Source organism: Podarcis raffonei, chromosome 9, assembly GCF_027172205.1.
Source record: "Podarcis raffonei isolate rPodRaf1 chromosome 9, rPodRaf1.pri, whole genome shotgun sequence".
In the NCBI taxonomy this organism is placed as follows: domain Eukaryota; kingdom Metazoa; phylum Chordata; class Lepidosauria; order Squamata; family Lacertidae; genus Podarcis; species Podarcis raffonei.
Window position 1 is genome coordinate 69,513,486 of NC_070610.1, and position 22,196 is coordinate 69,535,681.

General features: G+C 46.4%; 2 protein-coding genes across 2 annotated transcripts in view; one reads left to right on the forward strand and one right to left on the reverse strand.

The window, feature by feature from the left end:
- The window catches only part of ANXA3 (annexin A3), a 42,244-nt gene that overhangs the window by 18,285 nt on the left and 1,763 nt on the right, over positions 1–22,196 (reverse strand). The window contains exons 2-6 of the mRNA XM_053404329.1: positions 19,716–19,753; positions 16,009–16,096; positions 11,211–11,305; positions 9,249–9,362; positions 2,838–2,928 (exon numbers count right to left, since the gene is read on the reverse strand). Coding sequence (XP_053260304.1) covers positions 2,838–2,928; positions 9,249–9,362; positions 11,211–11,305; positions 16,009–16,096; positions 19,716–19,730 — 403 coding nt within the window. The 5' untranslated portion in view covers positions 19,731–19,753. The remainder of the gene's footprint in view (positions 1–2,837; positions 2,929–9,248; positions 9,363–11,210; positions 11,306–16,008; positions 16,097–19,715; positions 19,754–22,196) is intronic.
- Positions 12,676–13,098, forward strand: LOC128421466 (cytochrome b-c1 complex subunit 6, mitochondrial-like). Its single transcript, XM_053404330.1, has one exon. The coding sequence runs from the start codon at positions 12,676–12,678 to the stop codon at positions 12,937–12,939; it is 264 nt and encodes an 87-aa protein (XP_053260305.1). The 3' UTR covers positions 12,940–13,098.

Below are 22,196 nucleotides of genomic sequence, written 5' to 3' on the forward strand. Positions count from 1 at the left end.
GACGTTTCTCAAGCTTGGGTCCCCAGCTGTTTTTGGACTACAACTCCCATCATCCCTAGCTAGCAGGGCCAGTGGTCAGGGATGATGAGAGTTATAGTTTAGCAGCTGGGGACCCAAGCTTGCGAAACACTGCCTCAATTCAAGAGATACACTTCCTGTTGCTGTGTTGTTGTTGTTTAGTCGTTTAGTTGTGTCCGATTCTTTGTGACCCCATGGACCAGAGCACGCCAGGCACTCCTGTCTTCCACTGCCTCCCACAGTTTGGTCAAACTCATGCTGGTAGCTTTGAGAACACTGTCTAACCATCTCGTCCTCTGTTGTCCCCTTCTCCTTGTGCCCTCCATCTTTCCCAACATCAGGGTCTTTTCCAGGGAGTCTTCTCTTCTCATGAGGTGGCCAAAGTCTTGGAGTCTCAGCTTCACAATCTGTCCTTCCAGTGAGCACTCAGGGCTGATTTCCTTCAGAATGGATAGGTTTGATCTTCTTGCAGTCCATGGAACTCTTAAGAGTCTCCTCCAGCACCATAATTTAAAAGCATCAATTCTTCGGTGATCAGCCTTCTTTATGGTCCAGCTCTCACTTCCGTACATCACTGCTGGGAAAACCATGGCTTTAACTATATGGACCTTTGTTGGCAAGGTGATGTCTCTACTTTTTAAGATGCTGTCTAGGTTTGTCATTGCTTTCCTCCCAAGAAGCAGGCGTCTTTTAATTTCGTGGCTGCTGTCACCATCTGCAGTGATCATAGAGACGAAGAAAGTAGCTGGACAGAATTCTGAGGGCCAAATGGAAAGGGCTGGAGGGCCGGAGATTCCCCCCGCCTGCTTTTAGAGGACGCCACCAAGCAATTAACCACAATCGTTCGCTTGCAATGCCAGTGGGCCTCCAAGAAGTCCATCACGGCTCAATAAACGTGCTCTCCAAACTTGTGTTATTTGCCTGGCTCATCTTGCAGGGCTCCCCATTAGAATACGCTGTGCTCGAGCACGAAGCTAAATGCACTCCTAGTGAAAAGCTTTACCCACTTCACCAGGAAAACAGCCATAAATCTTCCAGATATTAATCAAAGCCATGGGCCTCGCTGCTACCCCCAGAGCTGTACCGGCTCCAAGTATAGACTCCGCTGGGCTGGCTGCATTAAACTGTCCAATCAATCATGCTCAGCTTCTCTACAGCTCAGCAATTCATCTTTCTGAAACGCAGCAGAAGAGGATCCTTTCCAGGAAAGGATCTCTAAGAACCGAAGCAACTTGGCGATGGGTTGCAAGGAGGAAGACCTGCCAAGCATCCCAGCAAGCAGAAAAGTGGCCAGCTGATGTCAGCCCAAACTGAGTAAAGGGGATGAGGGTTTAATACAGTGGTTCTCAACCTGTGGGTCCCCAGATGTTGTTGGACTACAACTCCCATCATCCCTGAGCTCTGGCCTTGCTAGCTAGGAGTGATGGGAGTTGTAGTTCAACAACATCTGGGGACCCACAGGTTGAGAAAGGCTGGTTTAACAGCTACTCGCTTGTTCCATTGGTTTTATGACAATTACAGGTATGAACCGATTGACTATAGACACAAAGTTTGTTTGGACAAATATATTGATATCTGGAAAGCATTAATACACAGCATAGTGGGTTATTGGTAACCATATTTAGATTAGGATAATGATGTCACTTATATCTATATAATAACCTATAGCATTTAAATTTGACTTTACTTAATGTGTTATATTGCCCTTTTGGCCCTTTTCCTCTTCTCTCTGTTTCCCTTTCCTCACATTTTCTTTTCTTCCTTTATAAATCAATACATGAATAAATGAATATTCAGAACAGGTTGCTGGAGAAGACCCAACAGAATGTGTATATGTAGTTGAACTTAAGAGAATCAAGCCAGGCGAGGATACAAACACTATCAAGAAAAGGGATCTGACTGCCCCAAAACTTTGCACAAAGGGTACTGAAAGTGTGATCACGTCTGAACGCCCTTGACGGCATCAAAAAGCACAAAAACCACTGGACGCACATGCAAAAGGATGTCTGGAAGGGCCCCAACTACATAAGTACTAGAGAACTGGAGTTTGGCCCCCATTGTTAAAGTGGCTAATTGACACCATGGAGCCAGGTTTAATGAATCTTGCGATATATATTTTCAAAGGGCAAAGCAGTTAAGATTTATAAGGGCCTGACACATTACTCCAGGCTGTTTAAGAGATTGCTCAGATACCTCAGGATAACTTTGCCAGATTTACTCCTGAGATTTATAACATTATTGACTCATCAGAGCACCAAGTCGGTCAGCTTCCAGGAAGCCTCTGTTTTCAGGGAAAGAAGATGCTCAAAATCTTGGTGGCTGAAGAAGAAGAAGAAGAAGAAGAGGAGTAGTAGTAGTAGTTTGGATTTGATAGCTCGCTTTATCACTACCCGAAGGAGTCTCAAAGCAGCTAACATTCTCCTTTCCTTTCCTCCCTCACAACAAACACTCTGTGAGGTGAATGGGGCTGAGAGACTTCAGAAAAGTATGAATAGCCCAAAGTCACCCAGCAGCTGCATGTGGAGGAGCAGGGAAGCAAACCCGGTTCACCAGATTACGAGTCTACCGCTCTTAACCACTACACCACACTGGCTGAAGGGGACGGCATTCCACTGCAACAGACTAGCTTTCGCCTGCTTCATCCTCTCCAAGCCAGCCACTCCTCAGCTATCCAGCAAGAAAAGGTCTTCTCCCCACCCAGCCTCTTGCAATGACTGAAGAAACCTCTTTGACCCATCTCCAGCTAGCATTCTCTGTTGGAAAAGTAGCAGTTACGGCACCTGCCTGACTAGAATCCCTTCACTTAAAGTCATCGTTACCTGTGTAATATGCCTGGGCTACTTCTTTCATTTGCCTGCTAGTCCTTGAGGCCAGGATCTCGATCAGAGCATGCTCGTCCGTTCCAGCACCCTAGAAGCAAAAAGAAGAGGAAGAGGATTTGTTTAGCTTGGAAAAGAGGAGACCGAGAGGAGATCGGATGGCCATCTTCAAATATCTCAAGGGCTTTCAGATGGAGCAAGCTTGTTTTCTCCTGCTCCTCGAGGGTAGGAATTGAACCAATGGCTTCAAGCTACAAGAAAGAAGATTCCAACTTAACATTCGGAAAGACCTTCTGACAGTAAGAGCTGTCCATCAATGGAATTGTCTCCATCGGGAGATGGTGGACTCTCCTTCCTTGAAGGTTTTTAAGCAGAGGTTGGAAGGCCATCTGTCATGGATGCTTTAGCTGAGATTCCTGCATTGTGGGGGGCTGGACTAGATGACTCTTGGGGTCCCTTCCAACTAAGATCCTATGATTTAGGCACTTTCCACTGTAGGTTTCCATTGTAGGGTCTCCTTGGGGATCTAGCATTTAGCAAGCTTCTGAAGAGCCAAAAGACAAAATTGTTAGGATATTTCCGTTCCACCTTAAAAGGGAGCAGGATGTTTGTATAACAGCCTGCGTAAGTTCCTGTCTCACAGGATGTTTATGTTGTAAGTTCCTTTCGTTTTCTGCTGCCTGTTTTGCCTGAGCAGTCGGAGCAGACGGTCATGCCTTCTTTGTTCTGACCAACGCCAAATAAACTGTAAATATGCATGTTCTGCTCTCATGCTGTGCAACTTCTGTTGTGTGAATTCTGCTGATAGAGTGTGCACTAAGCCTGAGGCTTAGTGTCGCTGAATTGCTGATATTGCCTGACTACGGGAGGTCGATGGATCGTCCGGCACCGAGCTTGGGGGCTCAGATGGATTCTATCTCCCTGGCAGTATCCCAACAATAGGTTTCGGGCCCAGATTCACGGCACTTGCAGGAGAGTAAGACTGCGACAGACTGCTGAGGTATGTGTGGGGAAAGCGAAAGCAAAGGCTTTTCGTTGCTGCGGCAAGAGCTTTTTGATGTCCGGCTGGCCTAATTGGCCTGGGAACCGAGCCAAGCAGGCTTCGTGATTTATGGGTGCCAAGATAAGGAGTCTCTGAAGTGAAGAAGACTCACGGCTGGCGTTAAGAGGTGGAATGGAGTTTTTCCAAGCCTCTGAAGCTGCTGAGTGCCCAAAATTAAATCGGGACAATTATGAGACCTGGGCAAAATGGTGTGAGAGTTTGCTGCGTCAGTTTGGAGTCTGGCATACTGTCTGTGAAGCCCCTCCAGTTCCTCTGACAGGGAGATGGGAGGCTCAGAATTCGAGAGCCATAGACGTAATAGTCTTATCCGTCTCTCTGGAGGAAATAAAGACGCTTGCTGGAAATCTCACGGCACGTGACATGTGGGATGCTTTGAAGATAGCCCATCTGCCAGTCATCCCAGCCCAGAGTTTGACTGCGTCGGAGGTCCTGGCTGTTTCCCAGAATGCGAGTGAATGCAGAGATGCTGAGGGCACCGGTTGCAAGCTGCAGGGGGAGCAGACTATAACGTCATCCCAGGCAGCATTCCAGCCTCCAGGGGGAGCCAAGGAGTCGGCAGCTGAGAGCTCAGTTTCTCGTGAGAACCAAGGTCAGAGCCTTTGCAGAGGCCGGAAGACCAGATGTAAACAGAGCAAGATGCTTGCAGGTGGCCAGGAGCAGGGGGGCAAGTTGCAACAGCCCACGCCAGTGGAAAACAAGGCTATGTTTGCTGGCACAGCTCCACCAAAGGCTAAAGGCACGTCTGATGGCCAGGAGCAGGGGGGCAAGTTGCAAAAGCCCTCGCCAGTGGAAAACAAGGCTATGTTTGCTGGCACAGCTTCACCAAAGGCTAAAGGCAAGCTGCAAAAGCCCACGCTGGTGGGAAACAAGGTTTTGTTTGCCAGCAAATCTGCTTCGAAGAGGAAGGCCAGGTTTATTGTGGACTCTGCGGCCACGCGCCATCTCACCAAAGACCGCCATCTGTTCATCTCCTTCACACCTCAAGATGGAGAGGTCCAGCTGGCTGATGGAAGGACTTTGCAAGCTACAGGAGTTGGGACTGTGAAACTTGAAAGTCTGCATACTACGATTAGTAATGTTCTTTTTGTTCCAGGAGCTGTGGACAATTTGATAAGTGTACCACAGCTGACTGGGCGTGGTTTTGAAGTTTCCTTCAAGAGGACTGTCTGTGTCATCAGAAAAGGCAAAGAGGACATGTGGCATGCAAAGTTGATGGATGGTTTGTTCTGTCTAACTTATGATGATGTTGCTGTGTCTAATGCTGATACTTGTTGTGTTGCACAAACTAACAAGGTTCTTCATGCAGGATGCATTCATGATGCACATCGAAGATTTTGTCACCTCTCTTGGCAAGCGCTAGCCAAGATGCCTGGGTTGGTTGAAGGTTTGAACATCAAACCTTGCAAATTTCACATGAAATGTGTATCTTGTGCAGAGAACAAGGTGAAGGTTGCTCCAAAAGGCAAGGAGTCTAGCAGGCAGGCTTCCAAACCCTACCAGCTAGTTCATGCAGACCTGGTAGGTCCTCTAGCGCCCTCTTTGGGAGGAGCAAGGTACTTCATGGTTCTAATTGATTCTTTTTCCAGGTACATTCATGTGTTTATGCTCGAGCAGAAATCGCAAGCATTTCCTAGGTTCAAGGCATTCTGTGCTTGGTTGGAGAATGCTCACGGTAAACGTATTGGTTGTCTGTTTACTGATCGAGGCGGGGAATTCACTTCTCAGCAGTTTGAAGCTTTCCTGACTGAGAAGGGAATCCAGCATGACATGTCAACGCCTAGATCGCCATGGATGAATGGGCTTGCGGAGAGAGCAAATCAAACGTTGCTGCAAGGGATAAAAACCTTGTTGCATGATGCCAACCTCCCTGAGAAGTTTTGGGGGGAGGCTCTCTCGAATTTTGTTTATACTTTTAACAGGAGACTGTCATCACCTATTGGCTGCACTCCCTATGAGAAAATGTTTGGTAAGCAACCTAATGTCAAACACATGAGAATCTTTGGTTCTGACATGTGGGTACACACCCCACAAAGCAACAAGCTTGGGAAGCGTGGGGCACATGGTCTGTTCATGGGGTACGAAAAAGGTGCATACAGGGTATGGATGACTAACTCTAAATCCATAAAGTTCACAAGGAGTGTTGAGTACAATCCTAAGTGGGGGGAAAATGTGGGAATTTTCCAGAGTTACCCAGAGGAGGATGAAGGTGATGTGAAGAAAGCAGATCATGCTGAGAAAGCTGAGGAAACTGAGGATGATGATGATGATGATGATGATCAGAATTCGGATTCCAGTTCAGTGGGCGGCGCTGCTGCTGCTGTCAGTGACAGTGATGACACAGCAGACTACAAGAGCGCAAAGGCCTCAGTCAGACCATCTGATGAGTCTGACAATGAACTGGAAGAACCACTGTTCACCATTGGTCACTTTTCTCCTAAGAAAGAGGAGATGAGTCCAGAAGACTTGTGTCTGGTTCGCAGGTCTGAAAGGGCGACCAAAGGCAAACCTCCTAAGAGATTTGCTGATGAGTTTGCTAAGATGGCAACTGCTGTTCTTAGTAGCTCAGAGAAGGTGTGGGAACCTTCAAGCTTCAAAGAGGTCCAGGAGTTAACCTCTAAAGATGCTGAGCCTTGGCTTAATGCCATGAAGGCTGAAGTTGATTCCTTAAACAGGAACCAGACTTGGGAACTGGTACCGGTAGTCCCAGGAATGAGACTGGTTGGCAGCAAATGGGTCTTCAAGGCCAAGACAGACCAGAATGGCAAGGTTGTCAGACACAAAGCCAGATTGGTTGCCAGAGGTTTTTCACAGGTACCAGGGCAGGATTACCACGAGACCTACTCACCCACGGTCAAATATGAGAGCATTCGGCTGATGCTCAAGATAGCTGCAGAGGAGAAACTGCATGTTTCCCATCATGACATAAATACAGCTTTTTTGTACGGGATTTTGAACGAGCAGCTGTACATGCTTCCACCTGACGGGATGCAGATACAGAAGGGAATGGTCTGTAAACTGCGGAAATCCTTGTATGGTCTCAAGCAGAGTGCCAGGTGTTGGAACACAAAACTCACTGAGATGTTGCTTTCTCTAGGTTTTCACCAGGGCAAAGCTGATCCTTGTGTGTTTGTCAAGGAGGAGGGGCAAAACAAACTGTATTGTTTATGTTTTGTTGATGATCTTCTGATGTTTTGGAGGAATCAGGCTTTCTACCAAAGCACCCTAGCTCAGCTGAAGGAGCACTTTGACATGAAGGATCTTGGTGAGGTATCCAACTATCTTTCTCTGCAGGTGGAGAGGGACCAAGCAGGTAATTTTCTGGTACACCAAACACAGAAAATTGCTGATGTATTAACCAGGTTGAATTTGGTTGATGCAAACCCAGCAGACACACCGATGGTGACAGGTTACCAGGTAGACAGTACTGCTGAAGCGTTTTCTGACACAACGCTGTACAGATGCATTCTAGGCAAGCTGAATTTCATTGCCAGATGTTCAAGACCTGACATTGCTGTAAGCACTAACCTGCTTAGCAGACATGCTAACAATCCTACTGTTCAGGATTGGAAAGCTCTGAAGCGCATAGCCCGGTATTTGAAAGGGACTATGCACTACAGGCTGAGGTTCACCAGTCAGAAGACTGGAGGTCTTGAAATCTTTGCAGATGCAAGTTTTGGAAGTGACACCACGGATGGTACAAGCACTTCTGGAGTATGCTACATGTACAACCACTGCCTGTTTGACTGGTTGTGCAAAAAGCAGACGACAGTTAGCCTAAGTTCCTGTGAAGCAGAACTCAATGCTCTGTCATTTTCACTCATGGATTGTGAATGGTTGATGCAACTGTTTAAGGACATTGGGGTTTCTGTGAAATGTCCTATACAAGTGTATCAAGACAATAGATCTTGTTTGGCTTTGCTGAACTCGGAGAGTTGCAAGCAAAGGACCAAGTACTTGCAGATTAAACTACATCGTGCAAGAGAGTGTATTCAGAAAGGACTCATTCAGGTGTCCTACATGCCAGGAAATGAAATTCCTGCTGATCTGTTGTCTAAGGTTGTTAACAGAGAACAACTGAAGGTTTACGCACAAAGGTTGCAATTGGGTTGAACCACAGGTACTACAGGTTACACGGAAAGGGGGAGGATGTTAGGATATTTCCGTTCCACCTTAAAAGGGAGCAGGATGTTTGTATAACAGCCTGCGTAAGTTCCTGTCTCACAGGATGTTTATGTTGTAAGTTCCTTTCGTTTTCTGCTGCCTGTTTTGCCTGAGCAGTCGGAGCAGACGGTCATGCCTTCTTTGTTCTGACCAACGCCAAATAAACTGTAAATATGCATGTTCTGCTCTCATGCTGTGCAACTTCTGTTGTGTGAATTCTGCTGATAGAGTGTGCACTAAGCCTGAGGCTTAGTGTCGCTGAATTGCTGATATTGCCTGACTACGGGAGGTCGATGGATCGTCCGGCACCGAGCTTGGGGGCTCAGATGGATTCTATCTCCCTGGCAGTATCCCAACAAAAATGTCAACAGAGGCGGTAACGTCCCGAAGATTCATGGCAGCAGAAGGGAGATGGACTGAAGACAATTCAGCCAAGAACTCCTGAGCTCCTAACTGACATCAACACAAGGGCTTTAAGTGAGTGCTTAACTTTTTCACTGAAGCCACAGGGGGCTTATCATTCCCTTGACTGCACCTATCGGGATTGGTTAACACCGCTGGCGAATAGTCAATGGTGTGAGCTAACAGTTTAAATGGGCACCGAAAGCATTGACCAGTGAATTGATCAATCCATTAACTGCTGGTCCAAAGTATGGATTTTAGAACTGAGCTGCCCTCTGAAAGGATTGGTGGCATTGAGAAAGATATTTACAGCACATACCGTCCCAGTTCATTGACACAAATGTTATGGTTCTTGTTGGGACAGAATGTCATGCCTGAATCAAAACATCTGTGTGTCTTCTAGGGCCAAGATCCAAAGAAAAGCCATGCACATACCAGAGGCAACCATATGGAGAAGTGGAGCTGTGCTTGCTCTTCCTCTACTGAAGAGGCTAGCTGCTACTCAGTTTTATGGAGCGGCTTGTCTCTCCTGTTAAGTGACAATTTCTGCAAGGGAAATGGCAAGCAGAGGTCCAGCTTTGAAAGTGGCTGCAACCTCCAGATGCCTTTTTCTGAATCCCAAACCATGTGCGAAGACAACTTCATTTAAAATGAGACATTCTCGCAATGCGGTCTGGCCATCTTTTAATTTCCTCAAAACAGCAGCGGAAGCAAAAATATATGGCAAGCAAAATTTCCGAAACGAGTAAATAACAGAAGGCGCAGCGCTGTCGTCGTAGACTTACTTTCATGGATTTCTTCAGTTGTTTAGCATCAAACACTGCCGGAGGCGTTACAAGAGCCACCATTATACGCTCCAAATTGCCAGAGAGATCCCCCTTCAAAGCATCTTTCATATCCTTTTCAAAAAGAGAAAGAAACAGAGCTGTCAATGTTTCTCACTGTCAAAAATCCTATCCAGGCTCCAAGGACGGTCTGCCCTTTACAACAGAGATAAACCGTCCACTGAATCTCTCTTTTAATTGTAGCTTCGTTCTCAGTGAGGACAAAAACCCGTGCCTGGGCAAGACCACTTCACACAGCACATTAAACAGCCGGAATTTGTTTTAATTGTGGTTTTAAATCTGGGCTGCACATGGTTTCATTCCATCACTGCTGCAAGCATGGCTTGTTTGTTTTGATGTCTTTCATCGCTGATGCTAACGTTTACATGCTGGGTTTTTAAGAATATGCTTTGTTTGCAAGGTGCCCAGCAAATATTTACTGATGGGTGGCTATGTCAATTTAAAATAATGAGAGCAGCAAGAAAATAAACACACATGGGAGGGTGCGCTAGGAATGACTGCTCCTCTATCCAAAAGATCCTGGAAGCTGGAAAACTAGGAGAAGGTTGTCTACATGGAAGAAAGAGGGAGGGAGGGAGGGAGGGAGGGGGAGAGAGAGAGAGAGAGAGAGAGAGAGAGAGAGAGAGAGGAGAATCCATCATGTGTCACCTACAGCCTGAAGTGGTCCAGCCATGCAAATTGAAAATTAGATCTCTGCCTCATCCCAGACTGAAGCGACCTGACCTCCTTGTCAGGAGCTCAGCCTATACTCGAGTAGGAACTTGGCAGAGACACATGCCTGACTGGCATGTTCCCTCCCTCCTGGTCATTCGTTCGGTAGCTTCAAAAGCTTTCTTCAGCCTGAACATCACAGCGACCGATGCCAACAGACATCAGCACACTTAGGGATCCGCAGAGTCTTCGCAGTTTGCGTGACAGACCTCAGCAACTCAGCATTTTGGCTAATCTACTTTATTTACATATAAACACACACGGAGCACTGCAACATGGCTCCCTCTCTCTCTAGCATCAGACAGCAAAGAGAAAAAAACAAGGGACAATAGTCCCACTTCATGGAACACAGTAACACAAACATCCTGTCTCTGTCACTTCCCACTTTGTGGAGTCAAAACATATACCGTCATGTGATAGACAACAATCCCATGACTGCAATCATGGAGCAGGAATTCTAACACTCCTAACCTCCCAGGGATCCTCAGTAATCCACCCTGACTGCTGATAGCATATGGCAGGCTTCCTCAACCTCGGCCCTCCAGATGTTTTTGGCATACAACTCCCATGATCCCTAGCTAGCAGGACCAGTGGTCAGGGATGATGGGAATTGTAGTCTCAAAACATCTGGAGGGCCGAGGTTGAGGAAGCCTGGCATATGGCTTCATAGTCCCTCGCCCATGTGTCCTGCATACATACTAGGCACAACACTTCAGCCCTACTTTCAACTGTCCCCTATTGCCACCTCCTTCACCACCCTGTTTCTGCCCAGTCCTTAAGGAATTCAGGATGCTATAAACAGGCTGGTTCTCAAGGTAGCCTTGCAAGAACAACCAACGTTAGTCTGAGGTGCAAGCTTCTGCAGCAAGCTTCATGGCTGCATCTTGAAGCCCGGTCTCCTGCTTCATATGTTTGATAAGAACATAAGAAGAGGCATGCTGGATCAGGCCAGGTATCTAGCCCAGAATCCTGCCTTACAGTGGCCAGCCAGTTGCTGACACCCTGCTGGGAGTAAGAGATTCCCGATGGCTTTGCTCACAAGGGTCATAGGAACGTGCAAGCCCACTTACCACGACAAGGTGATGATCCAGCAAGTGAGCAGTCACATTTAATGGTGTCATCACAAGAGAACACCCCCCCTTATTCCTGATGGGAGTCTTTTGCAGCCTAGAGATCATCTCTGAACCATACCTTTCCCGCAGCTGCCCTGTACTCCTTCGCAATCAGCTGCCGCTGAGCGTTCGATCTTCCCGTGAGGATGTCGATCAGGGTTTTTTCATCAGTGCCTAAAATGCAAAACAGAACCGATAAAAAAAAAAAGTCTAAAAAGTGGTTCAACTCCCAAGCTAAAAAATCAGAATAATCACATTCAAACGATGAGTTTAAACCCACTGCAATCTGCTACTCCCTCCAACATATTTTATTGATTCGTTATTACATTTATAGCCTACCCTAAATGAGGTTGCATTTTAATGTTTTAATGTTGTATTTTAATCTTGTTTTTTAAAGCTGTATTTCAATCGTTTTATATTTGGTGTTAGCCGCCCTGAGCGGGGAGGGCGGGGTATAATTAAATTATTATTGTTGTTGTTGTCGTTTAGTCGTGTCCGACCCTATGGACCAGAGCACGCCAGGCACCTCTGTCCTCCACTGCCTCCCGCAGTTTGGTCAAACTCATGCTGGTAGTTTCAAGAACACTGTCTAACCATCTCATCCTCTGTCGTCCCCTTCTCCTTGCGCCCTCCATCTTTCCCAACATCAGGGTCTTCTCCAGGGAGTCTTCTCTTCTCATGAGGTGGCCAAAGTCTTGGAGCCTCAGCTTCACGATCTGTCCTTCCAGTGAGCACTCAGGTCTGATTTCCTTCAGAATGGATCAGTCTTCTTGCAGTCCATGGGACTCTCAAGAGTCTCCTCCAGCACCATAATTCAAAAGCATCAATTCTTCGGTGATCAGCCTTCTTTGTGGTCCAGCTCTCACTTCCATACATCACTACTGGGAAAACCATAGCTTTTACTATACGGACCTTTGTTGGCAAGGTGATGTCTCTACTTTTTAAGATGTTGTCTAGGTTTGTTAATAATAATAATAATAATAATAATAATAATAATAATAATAATCACCTTACCTCCATGGAGCTCAAAGTGGCATGCATACTATAGCTTTCCTTCCTCTTTCATTTTAGCCTCACAACAACCCAGTGAGGTAAGTTAGGCCAAGAGTCTATGCCTGGCTCAGCGAGCTTCAGGGCTGAGTGAAGATCTGGTCTCCCAGGTCTTAGTCCAACACTCTAACCACTACACCTTGCTTCCCTGTTCGTGCCAGGAGTGTTGTAGAAATTGGCCTACTGCACACAGGTGAAGTTTGCCTTCTTTCTTCCACCCACTTTTGCTCTGGCCCCGCTCAGAAGCCATGCGGCCCTCGAAGGATTGCCCAGGAGGGAATGTGGCTCTCAGGCTCACAAAAGCTCCGCGTTCCTGCTTTAGGCCCAACAAAAAAGAAAACCCTGGTCCTAATCTTGTGCGCTACTCAGGACTGGCGGCTACCAGGCTGGGTGTCAGGAGCAGGTCAGCAAAAACTTAAAAAGTGCCAGTGAAGTTAACTCTTTATCCAAAAGAACAAAACAGCTGGAGTGAGGCTTGAGGGAGATGTGCAGAGATGGGGTGGCAGGATGAGAAGGAGCTGGAAGGCCGGAGTGGGGACCCCCAGGAGGAGGAAGAAGAGCTTCAGGATCCTTTAACTCCTGTCAGGGAGCATTGTGAACAGACTGAGAAATGTTTGAAAGCTCAGGAACGTTTAGAGGAGTGCAATGCTCAAATGTCATCTAAGTCCCAAACAGAGAAGTGTATAGAGGAACTCTTTGATTTCTTGCATGCTAGAGACCATTGTGTGGCTCATAAACTCTTCAGCAAATTGAAATAAATGTTAATATAAGCCTGTGTCCTCCTCATGCATAGCCGATGAAAACCTGAGTCTGTTCGGTTTGAGTAAACCTGCAGCTCTGCACCCGTGATATGAAAGCGAATGCAACTAGCTCTCTGGTAATTCTGAGAGAATTTAAGAGTTGCCAGCAGGATACATCTATGTTAAGTAGGAGATTTGCGGCTGCTTAAGTGTTTCTGTAGACTTCAGATATTAAAGATATTTCCCGTCAAAAGTGAAGAGGGAAAAGAAACAAAACAGCTCAGGAGGCCAGGCCTACTGAGCACAGCAACTCTTCCCAGTAGGTCTTGCCGCAATGAGTCAGTTGTGACGACTGAAGGTTCCCACCGTCCCACAGTTGCCTGTCTCCTCTGCCCTCAGGACCTTCTGGAGCAATCTGAGACTCTGTTGCTTTGTCTGCCTTTGCTCCGCTCTCTTCATCCCTCTTCTGGTTCTTGGAAACCAGTGGGGACGGGAGCTGGTCATAGCAGGAGGGGGAGACACCCATGCCTCTTCACCAGCCAGACTCGTCTCTGCCTCTTGGCTCCACTCCTCTTCAGCCTCCACTTCTACCTCTGAGTCTGGACTGCTCTCTGCCACAGCCTCTTCCTGCTCACTAAGCCCTGTTACTGCTCCAGCTTCCAACACCTCCTCCTCCCAGTCTTCTCCCTCTTCCCCCATCTGACCACTCATCACCCCCTGGCTCTGAGGCATCTTCTCTTAGGGGTTCCCCAGCTGTTTCCTCCCACCATCCCTCTGCATCCAGCCATGACAGCTGCCACAAGCCCCACAATGGCACAATATGGCAACCCCTGCAGAATGTGCATTGGAAGAGCACCCACCAGTCCTTTTGTGATGCTCTATAGGCTGGACGACTTTAGAAGATAAATCAACGAATTCACAGAGGAGAGTTCTGTCGATAGCTATTAGCTATCAGAAGCAGATCACAAAATAATGAATTTGGGTTTTCTGGAAGGGATAAAACCAGGACATGAGATTTAATTAATTTATGACTAATTACTGGCTGCAGAAATGCCAACTGGAGGGAGGGGGGAACTGAAGCTATCACTGAGTGGGAAATTAAGTGCGGAGCTTTAATTAAACGTGTCGTGTTAACTTATTGGATCAATGGCACAGAAGGGAAAAAGGGGAAACCGTGGGAAAATGAATTGTTTAGATAACTTTGTTCTCATTCTTGTACAAGCAACTCTGATTCGGCTAGAATGAATGGAATTAAATTCAAGAACTGCAGATCATCATTTCTGTGGACCACAGGAGAGTTTTAATTGCTAAGCTGGCATGGAATAATTAGCTGTTCGTTTGCAACTGAGTCAAACTCACTGAAATCAATAGCCTCAAGTTTCATGAGCACTGATTTCAATGTGGGCCTGCTCTGAATATGACTAACACTGGGAAGGGCCATAGTTCAGTGGTAGAGCATCTGATCTGCATGTAGAAAGTTCTGGGTTCAATCTCCAGGTATGGCTGGTGGACAACCTTGTCTAAAATCCCGGAGAGCTGCTGTCATCCAGTGTAGGCAAGACTGAGTCTGATGCCCCAATGGTCAGACTCAGTATAAGGCAACTTTCTTTGACTCACAGCTGTCCGTGGAGGCACAGGTCAATTCTGTGTCCAGGGCAGCTGTCTAGTTATCTCCCGCTTGGACTACTGTAATGCGCTCTACGTGGGGCAACCTTTGAAGGTGACCAGGAAACTGCAACTAATCCAGAATGCGGCAGCTAGACTGGTGACTGGGAGTGGCCGCCGAGACCACATAACACCGGTCCTGAGAGATCTGCATTGGCTCCCAATACGTTTCCTAGCACAATTCAAAGTGTTGGTGCTGACCCTAAACAGCCTTGGCTCTGTATACCTGAAGGAGTGTCTCCACCCCCATTGTTCAGTCCGGACACGGAGGTCCAGCACCGAGGTACCACTGTACTGTTAAAAGGGAAGTGAGGGGCAGGTGGGGCTCATCAACCTGGGAACCTGACACTAAACCTCCACTGCCTTGTGGGATATCTTCAAGAGAACAAAAATGTGAAAGAGTAAACCTACAGAAATCCATAAGATGGTTGGATGGCACCTTGTACGCCTCCTTCTGGAAACTCCTGCAGCCAAGCTGGTGCCAAATATTTTGCTCTATGTTCCTGCTATCAGCAGGGCCAAGAGGGGGGCGGGTCTTGTCATCTGGGCAGCCCAGGCGCTCCATCTACACTGCCTAGGCTTGCACCCCAGAGAAGTCACTTTGCTGCTGCTAATGCAATGGGTTGACTTCCCCCCTGGAGGAACACTCCATTGCCTCTTGAGACAGAGGGAGGCCAACGACTGTTAACAGATTTCCCAACAGATAGAGAAAGTTTTTACTCCTGCTTGGGGGTGCAATTTGCATCAGGCTCTCCACATGAGCGGGTGACACTGTGGTCTAAACCACAGAGCCTAGGGCTTGCCGATCAGAAGGTCGGCGGTTCGAATCCCCGTGACGGGGTGAGCTCCCGTCGCTTGGTCCCTGCTCCTGCCAACCTAGCAGTCCCTGCTCCTGCCAACCTAAGCACGTCAAAGTGCAAGTAGATAAATAGGTACCGCTCCGGTGGGAAGGTAAACGGCGTTTCTGTGCGCTGCTCTGGTTCACCAGAAGCGGCTTAGTCATGCTGGCCAAATGACCCGGAAGCTGTACACCGGCTCCCTCGGCCAGTAAAGCGAGATGAGCGCTGCAACCCCAGAGTCGGTCACGACTGGACCTAAAGGTCAGGGGTCTCTTTTCCTTTAACTACTCCACATGAGCTACATGGTTGGACTCTACTGGAGACAGAAGAGACAGAAGGGTACTAGGGAAGCCCTCAGGCTGATCCTAAAGTTAATCAGTGGTTGCTTTGCTTAGTATCCTGCGGGTGACTGCAGGCATCAAAACCACAAGAGCTGGTGCAACGCTAAGACAACATGAAGCAGGCTGAGCCAGATGCAGAAGGTGGTGTTTATTCAGAAATCCTAGGGAGAGGCAACATCTGACCAGATCTTCTGCCTGCCTGTCTGAAACAGAGCAGGACGCAGAGGACCGAGACCACTTACCTATTCCCCGAATTGCTTTCCGAATTGCTTCAGCATCTCTCGATGCATTAAAACCAGGAGCATCCCGAATCGTTCCCCTAGTGCCAACCTAAAATAGGGAAAGCAGGGAGAAAGGAATTGTCTATTATTATTATTATTATTATTATTATAATACCAAAAATGGAAAACGAGCTACTCCCAACTAAAGAAGAATGCAACTTAAACTGATGGAATATGCGCAGCTTGTGGATCTAACATATAGAATAAGAGAACAAGAAGAGCATACATTTAAAGAAGATTGGAAAATGTTTATTGAATATATGGGGGGGGGATTGTGTACACTTGAAAACGTTGGCAGCATTAAGATAAATTCAACAGTGTAAATAAGTTTTGATGGATATAATAAAGGAGAACCATGGGGCAGGGTCCAGGATGCTCAGATTACTGCCACCAGACCTCCCCTTTCATGATGTAACCGTGATGTATTAGTGATGTAGTTTGGTGGGTGTAACATGGGGATTAGCAGCTAATAAAAGTTTGGGGGCTCTTTTGTTCGGGGCTTCCATCTTGTTCTACCTTGTGGCAGGTAGGAGTCCTGTCACGACAGTCTTCAATAAAGACCAAGCCTACTGGCTGCTGTTTTGCTCTGGTACTCCTGGCTGGTGTCCTTGTTTTTTTGTCCAAAGGAGCCCTCAGATTTCTCCGTTAACATTATCAAGACATTAGCTACTCTAAACAGAGCTATAAAAGTACCTTAATATACAAGACATTAAACAATAAAATTTATAAGCTAAAATTATCACATGGCCACTGATATATTAAAAAATAAGGTTAATTAATACAATGTGCAATTATATTCGGAGTTTGGTGATAAAGATAGAATATAGCTTGATGTAGATAGGGTCAAATAAATCCATCTCCTTTACAGTTGGTGGCCACCTTGGCTATATAATTTGGTCTAATTTTCCTAGCGGCAGTTGCAAAGAGTGCTACACGCCAGGTCACATACTTATCTGTGTCTGCGAGGAGATATAAAATCACGTCAGAGGGGTTCTGGCCAGGGGACCTTGTCATTATAGGTGCTAAAACTCTTTCTCTTGCTTCATTATATAAGGGGCAGAGCAAGATATAATGCATAAGGTCCTCTACTTCAGGACATCCCCTAATGCAGACACGTTTGTTTTTTGGTATGCCTCTGTGTCTCCCATCTCTATAAGCAGAGTTTATTGTATTTAATCATGACTCTGTAAAAGCTTTCTGAAGTTGCACAAAAGTCAATTCATTAAAATAAGATGTATGTTCATAAGCCTCTCTAAGTTTAAAATATAATGGGGCAGCAAACAAATCAAAGTCCTGGCCTTTTGCTTATAAGATCTGATCTAACCAGAGGAGGCCAGAGGAAATTCACTTGGGTGTGGATAAGGGGGAAAACACACACACACACACACACACACACACCAGGAGCTTATGAGCTCAGCCATTCAGGAATGTTGACTTAGTTCATCCACTGGAAATGAAGAAATAAAGGCGAAGCAGTTTTCCTGATGCCAAAATCCTGCCTGCGTGGGGCTCTGAACATGCTCAAATTCAGCCACAGTCAAGAACAATGAAAGGCACATGCAGCTCGCACATTCCTGAGATTGCTGGTGCAGCAGTGTGCACTATGTGTGATAGGCTGAGGGAAATGTGCAAAGGGAAAGCCAATCCTTCAATTTGTGGAGACAAAGTGTGGTTGAAGCCAGGTAGACAGTGAGTCAGGGAAGTCTTGCATGTGGGCATTACTCTGCTTTGTACACATTTGCTGGCTCCAGGATGTTTGCAGAAGTGGAGACATGAGCTGCCGTCTCCATCTTCTGCTTCCTTCCTGTTTCTGTAACGGACTAAACTGCCTGTGGCTCTTCAGTTCCCGCAGAGCAGCCTTCTCCTACTTGGTGCCTGCTAGCAGGGGCTGATGGGAGTTGTAGTCCAAAGCTGCAGGGAGCACACCTGGTTGAGGGACCCTGCTGTGATAACCTTGACAGAACCACAGCCTCATTGTATCTAAAGTATGTGGATGTCCTAGCCACATTCCCAACATATTTGGAAATCCTTCCACAAAAACTGGCCAGGCCAGTTTTTCAGGTCAGTTCCAGCCCTATCACCTCAGCAGGGCCCACATTGCTGCCACCAGCCCAAGACTCCCATACTGGGCTTGGCAACCCCGTTTTAATTTTCCATAGTGCCCCAGAGTGCTGCCACGTTGGGCATTCTGGAACATTCTGGGAAATTAAAATGGCAGCTCATTGCTGGAGGAGACTCTTGAGAGTCCCATGGACTGCAAGAAGATCAGACCTATCCATTCTGAAGGAAATCAGCCCTCAATGCTCACTGGAAGGACAGATCCTGAAGCTGAGGCGCCAATACTTTGGCCACCTCATGAGAAGAGAAGACTCCCTGGAAAAGACCCTGATGTTGGGAAAGATGGAGGGCACAAGAAGAAGGGGACGACAGAGGACGAGATGGTTGGACAGGGTTCTCAAAGCTACTAACATCAGTTTGCCTGGCGTGCTCTGATCCATGGGGTCACGAAGAGTCGGACACAACTAAACGACTAAACAACAACAACAAAATGGCGGCTCATAGTCGTGGGATGTTGCTCTCAGGTAAAGACACCAAGAGAGGGCACATCAATGTTACCAGAGAGTGACTCTCCTCAAACCTAGAGGCAGTTCCTGAACCTGATTTTTCTGTCACCCTAGGAGCTACTTCTCGAATTTCTTCCATGGCGATATTTTGCCCAGAGAGAGAACTCGGATGTGGGAAACATTTGCTACAAAGCCAAGGCTCTTGCTAGCATTGAGGAACAAGGCCCATCTTTCATAGCTTATTCTCTTCTCCCTAAAAGAAAAGTGACAGCTTTGGAGCTACAAGATTAAATGTGGGGTTTCCCCCTCTCCACCTCTGGGATGAGGAGTGACCCATTTACAAGATAACGTAGGACTCCTGCTAAGGAAAGTGGAATAAATTTCTGGAAAAATGAATGAATGAGCGAGCAAATGAATGAGTAGTAGTGCAATCATCACATTAGAGAAACCTTAACAGTTTAACCACATGAGTCTGAATCCATCTATCAGTTAATTACCCTTGACTGAGAGGTTTGTTACAAATTCTACAAAGAAAGGAAGTGGAGCAAAAATTTTCATTATCAGCAAGATGATATTCTGAGGAGGCTGGGGGAATAGAGACCTTAGAAAGGACTACTGCTCAATGATAGAACACATGCTTTTTATGCAGGAGGTATTAACTGAGTCATGTTTGTTAATTTCAATGGGTCTAACTCTGACTAAAAGTTAGTTGAATACCACACCTGTCTGAAAATACACCCTGTCTGAAACTAGAAAGGTGCTGAACATTACTGAGATAGAAGACTAATGGATCTGACTTTGGTGCAAAGCAGCTCCCAATGTCTCAGAATTTGCTTTTAGATGATGCCCTTCTCAGACGAGCCTGGCTGGCTGGCTGAGATACTAACAGACCTTAAGCAAACCTGTGATCTCCATACTAAACAAATAATTTCATTATCCGGCAATAGTTTTTCAAAATGGCACATGAGCAAAACAGCCAGAAGTGTGTCATGCAAAGGACTCAGACTTTCTCTGTTTTTTCTCTCTAAAGTTGAGTCTCCAAGCAAACAGAGAGGATCCCAAATGCACAAGAGTAAGGTATGCGGACGACATGATTTTACTCACCCAAACAGAAGCCATTATGATCTTCTCTCAGAATGACTCTGGAAGAATAACCAGATGTTAACAGAATTCAACACTGGGCATGTTATTATAAAATACACTAACACAAGAAAAGAAGATGTCTGTTCTTGTAAAGACTCGTCTTTTCCACTGGGCTTTCTCTGATTCTTATGATCAGACCTGGATTAATGTGTATGAAACTCCTGAATCTGTTTTATTTGCTTTTACCTGTTTTTATACTGTTGGGTATTTTTAGGGTCTATTTTTAACTTAATGAACATTGTTTTTATATTGCACATAGTGAGCACTACTTAAGAGCTTTTTGAAATATTAAAGGGCTTTTAAAGGCTATAAAATAAAATGAAGACAATTAGCATTATGTTCTTTCCAATACATTCCTGCGGCAATTCTCATGATGTTGCTGCTGGGGGTATCAAAATCCCGTTCTGCACCTTTTAAGATTCACAATAAGTCTACATCTACAAATCTATAGTGAGGCCTGTGCACACACTGTGAAACTGGCAACAAAAACCAGCTCCCTCTGACTGTTGCGGTCAGTTAGCTATGTCTTCCTGCACTCCGTTCCACCACAACTGTTTTAGGCACCATTTTGCCTGAATGAAGCAAACCACTGTTTGTTTCCAAACCATAGTATCAGGTCCTGATTTGAGAAGAGAACTACAGCTTGTACAAGCCACAGTTTGCTACATTTGGACACAGCATCAACACCCCTCCCAACCGCTGATTTGTGTTTGCAAAGTCTCCATTCCCATTCATCCCCCCCCCCCCAATAAAAACAGGCTTCTGAATAACTCACCATTCTGGCCTGAGTCACAGGCGACAGGGAATGAATAGGAGAGGGAATACACTGTATATCTAACATCCTCCCACCCATGGTTTATTTTATTTTTTTACCCAGAGAACTTTGGAAACTATCCAAGCTCAAATACGCAACACAGGAAAAGGCGTATTGACTCAGATCCTTAAACAGGGATGTTCGTTTGCCACAAGCACACAGGGCTTAATGCATAAAGTTAGCTCAGTGTTTTGCTTGGGAGAAATTTGCCCCACCCAACCTGAAGTTATGGAAACAAGGGTTGCAGAGGAGTAAAAGCAGTTAGAGAACTTTCCTCTGCTTCTCAAAACCAGGCTTAGTGAAGGAAGGACACACCAGGGACAATGAGGGAAAAGCCATCTCTTCAAATGTGGGTCTTCCCCAGTATCATATAAAGCACAGGTGGGGTTCTGGTTTAGATAACAAATGGGGTATGCACGCAAGGCATACACCTCTCCAAGCAGGGCTCACTTCAGCACCTGATAAAATACAGTGGTACCTCAGGTTAAGTACTTAATTCGTTCCAGAGGTCCGTTCTTAACTTGAAACTGTTCTTAACCTGAAGCACCACTTTCGCTAATGGGGCCTCCTACTGCTGCCGCGCCGCTGGAGCCCGATTTCTGTTCTTATCCTGAAGCAAAGTTCTTAACCTGAAGCACTATTTCTGGGTTAGCGGAGTGTGCAACCTGAAGCGTATGTAACCTGAGGTACCACTGTATGCTGCTTTGAGGCGGACTCTAGGCAGTTCCAGATTACTGTTATTTTTTAAAAGTGATTCAGTCACATGCCAACAAATTAAGGTTGCACACAATCAAAGGCACTACTGATCAACAAATCTGCTTTAAAAAAAATTGAAAAGGAAAGTAGCAATGCAATTTACTAGAAAATATGGGATAGCCATTGCTTCACACAGTGCTGTCTAACCTTCCCACAAACAGATCAGAATCAGAGGTGTCTAACCAGCCCAGACAAGGGACGCGGGTGGTGCTGTGGGTTAAACCACAGAGCCTAGGACTTGCCGATCAGAAGGTCAGCAGTTCGAATCCCCACGACGGGTGAGCTCCCGTTGCTCGGTCCCTGCTCCTGCCAACCTAGCAGTTCGAAAGCACGTCAAAGTGCAAGTAGATAAATAGGTACCACTCTGGAGGGAAGGTAAACGGCGCTTCCGTGCGCTGCTCTGGTTCGCCAGAAGTGGCTTAGTCATGCTGGCCACATGACCCAGAAGCTGTACGCCGGCTCCCTCGGCCAGTAAAGCGAGATGAGCGTCGCAACCCCAGAGTCGGCCATGACTGGACCTAATGGTCAGAGGTCCCTTTACCTTTAACCAGCCCAGACACCTTGTGCAAACGACTCAGGAGGAGTGAAAATCAAGAGAATCATAGAATTGTAAAGCTGGAAGGGACCCTAAGGATCATCTAGTCCAACCCCCTGAAATGCAGGAATATGTAACTGTCCCATATGGGGATTGAACCTGCAACCTTGGCACTATGCTCTAACCGATTGAGCCAGCCACTGCTTAGCATACAGGTCATCTAGAAGCGACCTGTGGAGGTAAGCAGGGCAATGAGGGTTCAGCAGCCCTTCTTTTCTTCCTGCACTGAAGCACAGACAGTGTAGATGTCGACTCAAGCTGGCTTCAGACTGTCATA